The following is a 13181-nucleotide window of genomic DNA, read 5'->3' on the forward strand; positions in this document are numbered from 1 at the left end:
GGAGCTTGTCAAGTCATCAGGCTGGCTTGCTAAGGAGCCCCCAGGAATCCGTGGATTTCCACTTCCTTGATGCTGGCATCACACACAGACCATCTCACGTGGCTTTTTTTGTGTGAGGAATTCTGGGTATCAAACCCAAGTCCTTGTGCTTTGCATCATTCCAGCCTCCTGTATTCTTTTATGGTGGAGACATACTCTTCATACTGCTCCAATCCTTCTAGTAATAGTTTCTCCCCTCCCTCACCCCCAGCGGAGCCAACAGAGCCCTTCACACCTGCTAGTTCAGCACAGGGCCACTAAGCCACAGTCCCCCAAACAGCGCTGTGAGCTCCATACCAGACACTTCTGCTCATATATGTAAGTGCTGCTGTGGAAAAGGTTCCTAGAGGCAGGATTTCTAGGTAAATGTGTACTTTTGTTGGTGTGTGGCATTTTTGGGGGGGCTAGTTTATTGGGTTCTTATATCTACCATTCTTCCAACCCTTATTCCACTCTAATCCCTTCCAATCCCCCAGCACTAGGTAGGAGAAGAAGTTTAGAGGGGAAAGGGTGCATAGACCTCCCTAGACTACTTCCTGCTGATTAGAGGCATTGAGTTCCTTGGGGCAAGGCCAATCTCCATCATCAGGACATCTCCAACCAGCAAGCCAGCAATAGCAAGCCACAACGCCAACAATAGCAAACACAACAGCGGGGGAGCTGCTGTCATCACAGGTCACCTCAGGGATCTGGAATTTATATCCTCTCCAGAGCCTCCGGAATTAAACCAACTGCAGTTGGCAAAGATCACACTCCCCTAGAGTATAGTCAATGTTTGTGGGCAAACTGAAGCAGCCCATATCCCACACCTGACATTAAAACAAAAACATATTCACATAACAGAACTGTGTTTTTCAAGAAACCAAAACTCTCAGGGCTGGAGAGATGGCTCAGAGGTTAAAAGCACTGGCTACTTTTCCCAGAGGTTCTGAATTCAATTCCCAGCAACCACATGGTGGCTCACAACCACTTACAATGAGATCTGGTGCCCTCTTCTGGCCTGCCGCCTGGCCTTGGCTCTGTGATCCTCCTGCCTCAACTTCCCAGCAAGCCCAGCCACAGTTGTTATTTTGGTAGACACTGTCAACTTCTATCCAAAATTTCCTCACTGAATTTCTCTACAGGGTGGATACGTAATGTTACATTTAATTGTTGCTAAGCTGATGGCCCAAAATAGATGTATCATTATTGTTCTGTTATGCTTATGAGATAAAGTGTCCTTGTGTAGCCCAGGCTGGCCTTGCATTCTCTACCATCCTGCCTCTGCCTCCCAACTGCTGACATTACAGATCTATACCACTGTCCCTTTATTCTTGTTTTTTTGTTTATTTGTTTTGAGGCAGGATCTCTTTATTTAGTCCTGGCTATCCTGGAACTTACTGTGTGGACCAGACTAGCCTTGAATTCATATAGATCCTTTTCTTTGCCTTTTGAATGCTGGGATTAAAAGCATGTGCCACTATGCCTTCATTCATTCATTCATTCATTCATTCATTTTTAACTATTTAGTTACTTTTTTTTAATGTATTTATTTTATGTATATGAATACAGACACCCCAGAAGAAGGAGTCAGATCCCATCACAGATGGTTGTGAGCTACCATGTGGTTGCTGGGAATTGAACTCAAAACCTCTGGAAAATTACCCAGCACTCAACCTCCACCCCCATTTTATTTTTTTAAGACAGGGTTGCTCTTTGTAGCCCTGGATGTAGAACTCAGAGATCAACCTGTCTCTGCCTCCCTAATGCTGGAATTAAAGGCGTGCACCTGACATGCCTGGCTTTCTTTTTTTTGTTGTTTTTTGTTTGTTTGTTTGTTTGTTTTTAATTTGCCTTGTGCTACTTTCTTGTAGGACTAAAGATCTTTTCATATAGTTATTGATCATTTGTATTTCTTGTATGAATTTAATTGCCTTTTTGGCAATTTTTATGGATTTATGAGGAGATGTTGCTGTTATTTGTTTTAGTAGAATATCTTTTATGCATTCTTTGATGAGTTCATACGTGTAAATAACATTTCTTAATTATGGTGTCCACTCCCAATTCTCCCTCCCCCACTCCTCCGCAAGCGCCCCCCTTCCCCCACAGGCACCCCAAGCTTGACCTCCTCGTCCTTTTTTATCTTTTCTTCATTTGTTTTTTGCAGCCCACTGAGTCAAGTTAGTATTCTCTTTGGGGTGCTGATACTCCGATTGATTGGTTTGATCTTGAGCAGGCAATCATAGCAGCATAGATCTTTCAGGCTCCTCTTCCAAAAGATTCCCCGAGCCTTGTGAGCCTTACTATAAATGATCCACTTTGGGCACCCAACATTCTGACCAGTCATGAGTCTCTGCCGTCACTGCTGCCCACTGAAGAGAGAGGCTTCTCTGGCCAAGGTTGAGGGCAGTGCTGATCTGTGTATAAACAGAAATACTTAGAAGGAAGCTTGCCAACATGTTCACTTAGCAAGACAACAGTCGTCGGCTCCCCTTAGGATCTGTGATCTCCCTAGCTGCGGGCTTTTGATCAGGTTTAGAGTACTAGGCATGAGTTCCTGACTGTGAGCAGGCCTCAGATCTAATCCCAAAGCAAAGGAGGATATGTCAGACACTAAGGATTATAACTAATGTAACTCAGCATATATGTGGTGTAAGACAAAGATGAGCAAGAACACCTGATGCTTTTGCAACAACCGAGTTCTTTAAGGCCCTTGGATCACAACACTCTTAAAAAGCTGGCAATCAAGGGTGAGTATGTAAGACCACCCTGGACAAAAAGGCTAACCCCAGTGAAGGACATAAGGGAAACCTAGGAAAGAGCCAAACAGGATGCCCTGATTCCTAGGCTGTTGAGGGACTGGGAGATGGCTCAGCCAGTGAAGGCTTTCTGGGCAAGCACGGAGTCCCTAGTTGAATCTCCAGAGCCCAAGTTAAAAACTCCAAGACCAGCATTTCAATATCTACCAAGGATTCATTTCCTGGTTCCCAGACATCTGCTGTGTCCCACATAAAGGAAACACAAGGCATTCTCTGGCTCTACTCACCTAGCACTGGTCCCTTCCCCAAAACTGTGCTTCCAGTACCATGGGGGACAGGGACAACGTACTGGACGAGATAGCAGTGTGTGTGTGGTTTAGGAGTGTATGCCAGGTTCATGGTGAGCACACAATGATAGGTAGTCTCTGTTCCCCAGTTAATCTACAAAGATCAATGCAATTCCTATCAAAAGTTTATTAAAAAATTTAAAGTTTTCAACAGTTGGGTTGGGGAGACTCTTCGGATATAGGAGCTTGCTGCTAAGCCCAGCAACCTGAGTTTGATTCCAGGCCCCACCTGGAAGGAGAAACAACTTCTGTAAGTCCTTCCATGTGTGCCCTGTGGCATGCATGACCACTGGAAGACACAGACACATACAAAACTAAATAACTAAATGTGTGATTTTTAAAGTTTTAAGAGAATTCAACGATCTTACTTGCAATTTTATACAAGAGAATAAAAATTCGTTTGGTAAAACATCCTAAAATGTGGAGGGTTCACCCCATTATCTAGCCAGAGAAGCATTGCCACCCCAATGGTCTGGCAGCATGGCACAAAATGTTAAACGGAATTCTAAGTTTGTGCGTGGTTAGGTGGCACCAGAAATCGGCAGAGAGAACGGCTTAGTCTGTGCAGTGGACTCAGTCAGTGGGGAAAAACGAGGTTAGATCTGGTCGTCATCGGCTTGGGGAACCTGAACGAAATTCTGAAGCTACTGTTCTAGGGGCCGGGAGTCCAGGGTCAGGACCCTGCAGCCTCCGTTTCAGGTGAAGTCCAGAGTTAGGACACCGCAGCCTCCATTTCTGGTGAGAGTCCAGAGTTAGAACCCTGCAGCCTCCATTTCTGATGAGAGTCCAGGGTTAGGAACCCACAGCCTCAATTGCTGCTGGGATTCCAGGGTCAGGCACAGCAGCCTCAGTTCCTGGTGAGAGTCCAGGGTCAGGATTCCGCAACATCCATTGCAGTTGGGAATCCAGGCTCAGGACCCCGCAGCCTCGGTTGCTACTGGGAGTTCTTGCCCTGGGCTGGATCCCCTCACTGCGTCTTCAGTGACGGTTTCTCCTACAGGCACAGAGCTTTCTACTGTCTTCTTCCTTCCAAGGACAGTAATCCTCTTAGGTCAGGGTCCCACCTGCCTTTATGCTCTCAGTAACATCTGCGGGTGCTGAGAATGGAACCCAGGGACTTCTGCCTGCCAGGCAAACACTCTACCACTTAGCCGCATCCACCCGTGCCCACTCTGGTTTTTATAATGTTTCATCGTGACATTTTCCTCTGCATCATTGTCCTTGGCTCCCGTGACGGCCATCTCTCTCTGCTGTGCTCTCTGCCGCTCCCAGCTTCTCTGCAAGTGGCTCCCTTTCAGTTAGATCTAAATCCAAATCCACGTGTGAAAGAAAGCACCCACACAGGGCCTGAGCGTCTCTTGCTCCCCGCCCCTTATGGACACCTCCTCCTCCCTGCTTGACCCTTCCTTTGTGTGTGTGTGTATACATATACATATATACAGTTGAATATAGATTCCACATTTAAGAAAAAAATCACTTGATATTTTCTAATCTGGGTTATTACACTTAATGTGATTGTCTTGTTTACATCCATTATTCCCCCAAATCACATGACTTCATTCTAAATGGCCAGGTAACGCTCCCTTGCATACACGGACCACACTTTCTTCATCCACTCGTCTGTTGATGAGCATCTGGTCTGGCTCCCTATCTAGGCTGTTGTGAACGGTGTTCCAGGAAGCATGGGTGCCTGGGCATGCTGACTGCAGCATGTGCTCAGGAGTGGAATGGCTGGCCGGTGGGACAGCTTTCCTTTTCCTTTGGAGGAACTCGAATAATCCTTACCATTATGGCTACCAATTTGCATTCCTGCCAGCAGGGAATAAGAGCTCCTCTTTCTCACATCCTGACTAGTGTGGTGTATCCTTGCTCACTTTCTTCCTTTCTTTCTCTTACTTTTTTTTTTTGAGACACAGTTTCTCTGTGTAGCCCTGGCTGTCCCAGAACTCTCTCTGTAGAGCAGGCTGCCTCATTCTCCTGCTTCCATAACCTCTCGGTTGTGGTAGATTGAACCCTAGAGCTGTGAGACAAAATAAACTGTTCCTTAAGGTACATTCACCCCTGGAAGAATGGGAACGTTAAATGTGGTGGATGCACACACCTGTGCTCATCCACCTGCGTGGACACACCTGCGCTTATGCACCTCTGGAAGAATGGGAAAGCTAAATGTGGATGCACACACCTGTGTGCATTCACTTGTGTGCACACACCTGTGTGCATTCACTTGTGTGCACACACCTGTGTGCATTCACTTGTGTGCACACACCTGTGTGCATTCACTTGTGTGCACACACCTGTGTGCACATGCCTATGTCTATCCACCTGTGTGCACCCACCTGTGTGCATCCACCTGTGCACATGCACCTGTGTGCACACACCTGTGCTCATCCACTGGGATTCCATACAGCAGCTAGCTCTAAGGTGACTAGAGAAAAAGAAAGCTGTAGATAGGGTGTCTGTAAATGATCAGAGATGTCTGGCCTATAACGTCATAGATATTTTCTACCTACTGCATAGAATTCCACATTTGACTCTGATGGCTTGGGGTAGAGCAGCCATCTTGTGACTAAGGAACAATAAGAGAATTCCAGGCAAGGCCCTGAGACCATCAGATCAGATCCCTTAACCAAGACCAGCTTGCTGTCCCTGAAATAGTTTGCACGTGCAAAGTAAAACTCTAGTTTGCTAACCCGTGCACATCCGTTAGAGTGCAGTGGCAGACAGCAGAAATTTCGTTGGCTAGTTCAGACAGAAAGGGCTGGAAAAGCAGGCTCTAGGTCACAAACTACTGCCAGCTTTGGCAGTCACATGACCTCTGCCTGTGATTGAGAAATCACAGTCAGTACCACAGGAAGCTGGTAAACCAGGAAGCTGTTCGCAGAGCCCGCCTATCCTGCCACGGTCTGCGGGTGTCCCATAATACAAAGCTCTGCTCCAAATTTACTTACACAACATAAAGCCCAGACCCACAGCTCCAGGGCAGCTGGAAAATAAATGTTTGCTTAGCTTCCAGCTTTGGCAGCTCCGGAGAAAACTCACCAGCAGCTTTGGATGAATGCTGAGTCCAGCCCAGACGGAACCCCCTACTTTCCAGGCCAGCCCCACCCCATCAAGATACTAACTTCCAAATTGCATGTGACATCACTAGAACAGGACTTTAAAAAAACAGGTTGGGGTGGAATAAAACAAACAAACAAAAGTTCTGCAGCATAATTAGAAACTGATTAAGTTTCCAGTCAGTGGTGGCAGAGGCAGGCAGATCTCTGTGAGTTTAAGACATGTCTGGTCTACATAGTGAGACACCTCCCCCCCGACCCCCCGTATTAAAAAAAGAAAGAGAAGGAGCTGGTGAGGTGGCTCAGAGGTTGAGAGTACTGTTCTGAGTTCAATTCCCATCAACCACATGGTTTATAAGGGGGTCTGATGCCCTCTTCTGACATGGTAAGGTATGTGCAGCTGGGTACTCATACATTAAATACAATTTTAAAGAAGCCAGGCAGTGGTGGCACATGCCTGTAATCCCAGCACTTGGGAGGCAGAGGCAGGCAGATTTCTGAGTTTGAGGCCAGCCTGGTCTACAAAGTGAGTTCCAGGACAGCAGGGCTACACAGAGAAACCCTATCTCAAAAAACCAAAAAAAAAAAAAGAAAGAAAGAGGAAAACAAACAAACAAACAAACAAACACACACACAAGCCAGGTTGCATTTGATCCTAGTATTTGGGAGGTTGGGGCATGAGAATAGTGAGTTCAAGGCCATCCTAGGGTACATATTAGGTTCTGGGATATCCTGGGCTACATAAGAGTCTTTCTCAAAACAAAAGACTAATAAAACCAACAAACACAAGAAACCAGACAATAGCAATACACAAACACAAATCAACATTTTACTTTTAATGAAGTGTACATGTTCAGTGATTATTAGCACCAATGAGTAAAGAGCGGAGGAGTTGTGCAGGAACCAAACTGTGAAAGAAAAGCAAAACGATGCTGGAAAGCAGAGCCCCGCAGTGTGGAGAGTGCGACACTCTGAGCGCTAAGTCACTCAACTTATTAATCTTAAAAATGACAGTACAAAAGTACTGTTACTTTAATACATCATTTTAAAATGCCATACTTTACTTACCACCTCAGATCTAATCCATTAAAATTAATACATCATAATTTTTCTTTTAAAATTTATTTTATTTTAATAATTTAATAATTTATGTTTGCAGGCATTTTTCCAGTGCCCGTGTCTGTGCACCATGAAAGCACAGTACCAGCACAGACCAGAAGAGGGCATCAGATCCTCTGGCACTGGAGTTACAGACAGTTGTGAGCTACTCAGTGGGTGCTGGGAACTGAACCACGGTCCTTTGGAAGAGCAAGCCAGCGTTCTTAACCGCTGGGCAGTCTCTCCAGCCTCCTGGAAACTCTTCATGTTTTGATTTCTTTGGGTAAACTGTAGTGCATACCTCCCCATTCATCTTTATTTAATGCCTACACCTTCCCCATCCATAGCCCCTTCACCCAAATCTACTCCTTTGAAGTGGAAGGGATCTCTGTGTACTGACTGGTTCTGTGTGTCAACTTGACACAAGCTGGAGTTATCACAGAGAAAGGAGCCTCCCTTCAGGAAATGCCTCCATGAGATCCAGCCATAAAGCATTTTCTCAATTAGTAATCAAGGGTGGAGGGCCTGTTGTGAGTGGTGCCATCCCTGAGCTGGTAGTCTTGTGTTCTATAAGAAAGCAAGCTGAGCAAGCCAGGGGAAGCAAGCCAGTAAGTAACATCCCTCCATGGCCTCTGCATCAGCTCCTGCTTCCTGACCTGCTTGACTGGCTTCCTTGGTGATGAACAGCAGTATGGAAGTGTAAGCTGAATAAACCCTTTCCTCCCCAACTTGCTTCTTGGTCCTGATGTTTGTGCAGGAATAGAAACCCTGACTAAGACACTCAGGCTCCACAGCTGGGTGCCAAGACCTCCATAATGCTTCTCTTGCAAGGCCATATCTAAGTGCAGCTGACTTCCCACGATGAAGGGAGAAAGATCAGCCCGGAGGAATTCACTCAGCTCTGAGCCTGGAGAAGCTGCCACCATCCAAGTCTAGCAGGATCTTAGGGCAAGGATTGAGCAATGGCAGAGAGTACAGTCACCCCCCAGCCCCCCAATCCCTTCCTAACCCGCTTGACCTGGCTCAGCTCTGAGGTGTTTATGGCAGCTTTCTGCAGGCACAGCCATCTGTCACCTGCCTTGTTTCTTGGTATCAGCTACCCCACAGAAGGGCTAGTGAGCTTTTGAGGTGTGGGGGTGGACTGAGCCACAGGCTGGCCCTCTGCTGTGATGGAGACCCTAGAGTCCCAGGTAAGGTTGGGGGATGGGAAATGATAACCCCTGTCATGAGCTTCCTTGAGAACCTGACCTACATACAGTAAGATGCTTGGCTACCTGTCTTGGGTCTAGGCAGAGGTGAGACACCCTCCAGGGTAAAGGTTTGTCCTGGGGAGACGGTGCAGCTGCAGGGACTTATTCACTCAGGGTTGCAGGAGGAACTGCTCCTTGGCGTTTTGTCATAGCTGCCTGCTGAATAAAGAGGGACTCGGGCCGGCGGCAGAGGAGTCACTATTGCCCCGAGAGGACTGGACATGTCTGAGGCCCTGCCCTTCCCCAGCAACAAGACCTCAACCCCTGAATGCAATTTGAAGACACTGTACTGGGCATGTGTCCACAATGACCTTGCTGAGCTCCAAGCCAGGCTGGACGCTGGTGTGTCCCCAGAGGAGGCCTCCCAAGTGGACAGCAACGGGAGGGTGAGATGCCCCAGGGCTCACCAGAACAGTTGAGGACAGTCCAGGCTTCATACATAACATCCTGGTCTGGGTCCCCAGAGAGTCACAGAGTCATCCCCACTCTAGATGGGTGAAAACCATCTTGACAGGGGTTGGGATAGGCCCTGGGGGAAAACAGACTTAGGAGGGAAAGGAGGTCCTAAGAAGAACTTAGTGGAAAGTGGGGGTCCAAGCTGCTCTGTCCCCTAGACAGGCCTCATGGTTGCATGCTACCATGGCTTTGGTTCCATTGTGGCTCTGCTCAGCTGCTGTCCTTTCCTGGATGTGAACCAGCAAGACAAAGACGGGAACACAGCCCTCATGCTGGCTGCCCAAGCAGGTGTGAGACACAACGCCCCACCCCAGCCCACACCTACCCCACCTTCACCCCCAACTCCATCCCACCCTCACTCCCAGCCATTAGGACAGCAGCCCCAAACCTTGCACAAGAGTCTCCCAGGCCAAGCTTCAGCATTCCCTTACCTTGAGAGACTAGCTATGTGGTCCTGTCTCTGCAGGTCACATGTCTCTTGTGACTCTCCTGCTCAACTACTTTGCTGGCCTGGACCTGGAACGCAGGGACCAGCGGGGACTCACAGCTCTGATGAAGGCTGCCATTCAAGATCGCTCCGAGTGTGTAGTTGCCCTCCTTATGGCAGGTGTGCAATGGCAGGTGTGCAATGGCAGGTGTACTATGCCATATGTGCTTTGCCAGGTGTGCTATGGCAGGTGTGCAGTGGCAGGTGTTCTCTGCCAGGTGTGCGCTGGCAGGTGTGTTCTAGCAAGTATGCTCTGACATGTGTACTATGGCAGGTTGCTATGAAAAATGTGCTGTGGCAGGTGTGCTGTGGGAGGTGTGCTGTGGGAGGTGTGTAATGGCAGGTGTTGTATGGCTGCTCATGTAGGTGTGAGACACCACACTCCCACCTCATCCCACAGCAATCCCACCCTTACCCCCAACTCCACCCCATCCCCACTCCCAGCCATTAGGGCCACAGCCCCTGTGCTATGGCAGGTATACTATGGCAGGTCTGCTATGGAAGGTGTAATATGTATGGCAGGTGTGTAATAGCAGATGTGCTATGGCAGGTGTGCTATGATAAATGTGCTGTGGCAGGTGTTCTCTGGCTGGTATGTAATGGCAGGTGTGTTATGGCAGGTGTGTTATGGCAGGTGTGAAGCTGCACTTTCTCCACTACCACCCCAGCAGATACCATTTAGCTACAGCAAGAGAGGTGGAGCCGGGCAGTAGTAGTGCATGCCTTTAATCCCAGCACTTGGGAGGTAGAGGCAGGTGGATTTCTGAGTTCGAGGCCAGATTGGTCTACAGAGTGAGTTCCAGGACAGCCAGGGCTATACAGAGAAACCCTGTCTCGAAAAACCAAAAAACAAAAACAAAAACAAAGAGAGATGGGAATGGAATATGGATCGAGGCCAACTTATTGGAGGAGGCCCGTGCTACCACCCTCTCACAGTCTACTAGTGCAGTTAGCTACAGCTGTTTATGGGGGTCCCAGCAAAGAGTGTAGACATAAGATGGGGAAAGGTGTGAGGGTGTGGTGGTACCTAAAACCAGACTCTTGAGTTCTAGTCCCAGCCTTGCCTCTGCCCGAGGCCCGGGCGGAGAAAGATGGCCACAGCACTGTGAAGGTTGATGGATGGGGTATCCGTGAGGACTGATTCCAACCTTAGGCAGTATTCAGTTGCAGCTGGAGCCTTGCATGGGGAGGAGGACCACTCTCTGTGTGTGGAAGACCACTCTGTGTGTGTGGAGGACCACTCTGTGTGTGTAGAGGACCACTCTGTAGGTGGAAGACCACTCTGTGTGTGTAGAGGACCACTCTGTGTGCATGGAGGACCACTCTGTGTCTGGAGGACCACTCTGTGTGTGTGGAGGACCACTCTGTGTGTGTAGAGGACCACTCTGTAGGTGGAAGACCACTCTGTGTGTGTAGAGGACCACTCTGTGTGCATGGAGGACCACTCTGTGTGCATGGAGGACCACTCTGTGTGCATGGAGGACCACTCTGTGTCTGGAGGACCACTCTGTGTGTGTGGAGGACCACTCTGTGTGTGTGGAGGATCACTCTGTGTGTGGAGGGCCACTCTGTGTGTGTGGAGGATCACTCTGTGTGTGGAGGACCACTCTGTGTGTGAAGGACCACTCTGTGTATGGTCTTGTAGAGCCCTTCTTACTCCCTAAGGTGACTGATGGTGCCCTCTACTGGTTTCTCTGAGAAATCTCTGCCTCCACCTTTTCCCTTCCCAACCCCCGTGGGTGTTTCAGAGTGACTGTCTCTCTGGCCCCAGAGACAAGGGCATGAGAATGAAGAAACAAAATGGGAGGGGTCCAGCAACGGGGCACTGCCCCCAAGCAGCTGTGTCTTGAGCATACTATGCTCCACCCTGCTAGGGTGGCTCTGCGAGCCTGCTGGAGACCCCGTTTGCTCACTGCAAGGTTCCCCCAGTCCTGACCTTGGTAGCTTCCTGTCTCTTATACAGAAGTCTGCAGCCCTGGGCTTTCAGTCTGTGAGGTGTTTTGAATCTGGCTTAAATCAGCCCTGCTGCTGTAGAACGTGTCCTTGTACAGCCCGTGGCTCACTAACCAATCTGTCACACTGCGCCACTTGCAGGTGCTGACCTGAGCTCCGTGGATCCTGTCCGGGGCAAGACAGCCTTGGAATGGGCCGTTCTGACCGACAGCTTTGACACTGCTCAGAAGATCCGGCAGCTGCTGAGGCGGCCCCAGGCGGAGCAGCTCAGCCTGCATTACCAGCCAGAGTGGCCAGCCTTGGCTCAACTTGTGGCCCAGGCCCAGGCCCAGGCCCAGGCTCCAGCTGCCCCATCCCTCCTAGAAAGGCTACAGGCTACTCTGAGCCTCTCTTTTGCTCAGTCTCCGCAGGAAGGGGGTGTCCTGGACCACTTGGTGACTGTCACCACCAGCTTAGCCAGTCCCTTCCTGAGCACTGCCTGCCACACACTGTGCCCTGATCACCCACCCAAGCTGGGCACTAGAGGCAAATCAGTGCCAGAACTTTTAGGTACTGCCCCTCCGCCACCCCCAGAACCCCACCCTCCTCAGCAAGTCCCTGTCCCCCAGGTCTTTGCCCCCAACCAAAGCCCTCAGAGTATGTTTTCCCAGTGGCTACAGTCCAGGGACAGCACCAGGTCCCAAGTCCCTAAGATCCTCCTCTCTAAAGCACCCTCCCCTTCTGCACGGTATGAGCTGACACTCAGGCCTCAGGGGCAGCAAAGTCTGGCTCCTCCAGTCTGGAGATTCCAGGAGAGGAAGAAGAAGGAGGAAGAAACAGAACCACGAGGAGGTGGGCTGGGCCAAGCTGGAGGCAGCAAGTAAGACACATTCCCCGCCAGGGCCTCTTTCTGCTTCCCAGCTATCTCTGCCAGCGGGAACCTGCTCCCACCAAGTATACACGGTTGTCCACAGCAGCGTCTGCAGCAGAGAAGGGACCAACCCAGTGTCTGCAGGCAGGGGACTGGCTGGCTACAGTGGTTATGGTAGTGATACCCACGCTGTATTCTGTGTAGGTCGTCCTAAAGCAAGGGAAAGCAAACTGCTCTCACATGAAATCTCCAAGTTGTATCAAATAAATAGCTGAGGCTAGGGAGGCGTGCATGGCATACCGTTCATCAAAGTGAAAAAATCTCCCTCGTGTAATCATGCGTGTCGGCTTTTGTTTATCCTCAACTTCTTGTGAATCAGAATCACACAAGAGACGTGCCTGTGGGGGTCCATGGATGCTTAACTGAGAATGAGAGAGCTACCTGGATGTGAGGAGCGCCGTCCAGCTAACTGGGACCCTGGAGAGATGGCTCAGAGGTAAAGAGCACTGTCTGCCCTTGCACCCAGGTTTGGTTCCCAGCACCCACATGGAGGCTTACAACCATCTGTAACTCCAGTAATGGGGATCTGATGCCCTGTTTGATCTTCTTGAGTACCAGGCACTCACTTGGTGCTTAGAGCTACATGCAGACAAAAGACCTATACACTTAAAATAAAATTAAATAAAAGGATTGGAGAGCAGTTGAGAGCACTGATGGCTCTTCCAGAGGTCCTGAGTTCAATTCTCAGCAACCACATGGTGGCTCACAACCATATGTAATGGGATCCAGTGCCCTCTTCTGGTGTGTCTGAAGAGACCGACAGTGTACTCACGTAAATAAAATAAATAAATCTTAAAAGAACAAACAAACAAACAAACCAAAACAAGAAAAGCTCTACAGTATGCCT

The 13181-nt window shown here is 49.1% G+C and overlaps 1 protein-coding gene across 4 annotated transcripts; it reads left to right on the forward strand.

Annotated features, from left to right (window-relative positions):
- Nucleotides 1–8309: 8309 nt before the first annotated feature.
- Nucleotides 8310–12594, forward strand: Ankrd33 (ankyrin repeat domain 33). Of its 4 annotated transcripts, none has more exons than NM_001374225.1 (5): nucleotides 8310–8468; nucleotides 8681–8914; nucleotides 9143–9272; nucleotides 9451–9591; nucleotides 11566–12558. In NM_001374225.1, exons 2-5 carry the CDS (start codon nucleotides 8750–8752, stop codon nucleotides 12285–12287), a joined length of 1158 nt encoding a protein of 385 aa, NP_001361154.1. In that variant the 5' UTR covers nucleotides 8310–8468; nucleotides 8681–8749; the 3' UTR covers nucleotides 12288–12558. The 4 variants fall into 4 exon arrangements, with proteins under 4 accessions (NP_001361154.1, NP_001342585.1, NP_659039.1 ...); NM_001355656.1 differs by having other exon boundaries at nucleotides 8321–8468; nucleotides 9147–9272; nucleotides 11566–12594; NM_144790.1 differs by lacking the exon at nucleotides 8681–8914 and having other exon boundaries at nucleotides 8321–8468; nucleotides 11566–12594.
- The last annotated feature ends 587 nt before the right edge of the window (nucleotides 12595–13181 follow it).

The sequence above is a fragment of the Mus musculus genome, chromosome 15 (genome assembly GCF_000001635.26).
Source record: "Mus musculus strain C57BL/6J chromosome 15, GRCm38.p6 C57BL/6J".
NCBI classification, from domain to species: Eukaryota; Metazoa; Chordata; class Mammalia; order Rodentia; family Muridae; genus Mus; species Mus musculus.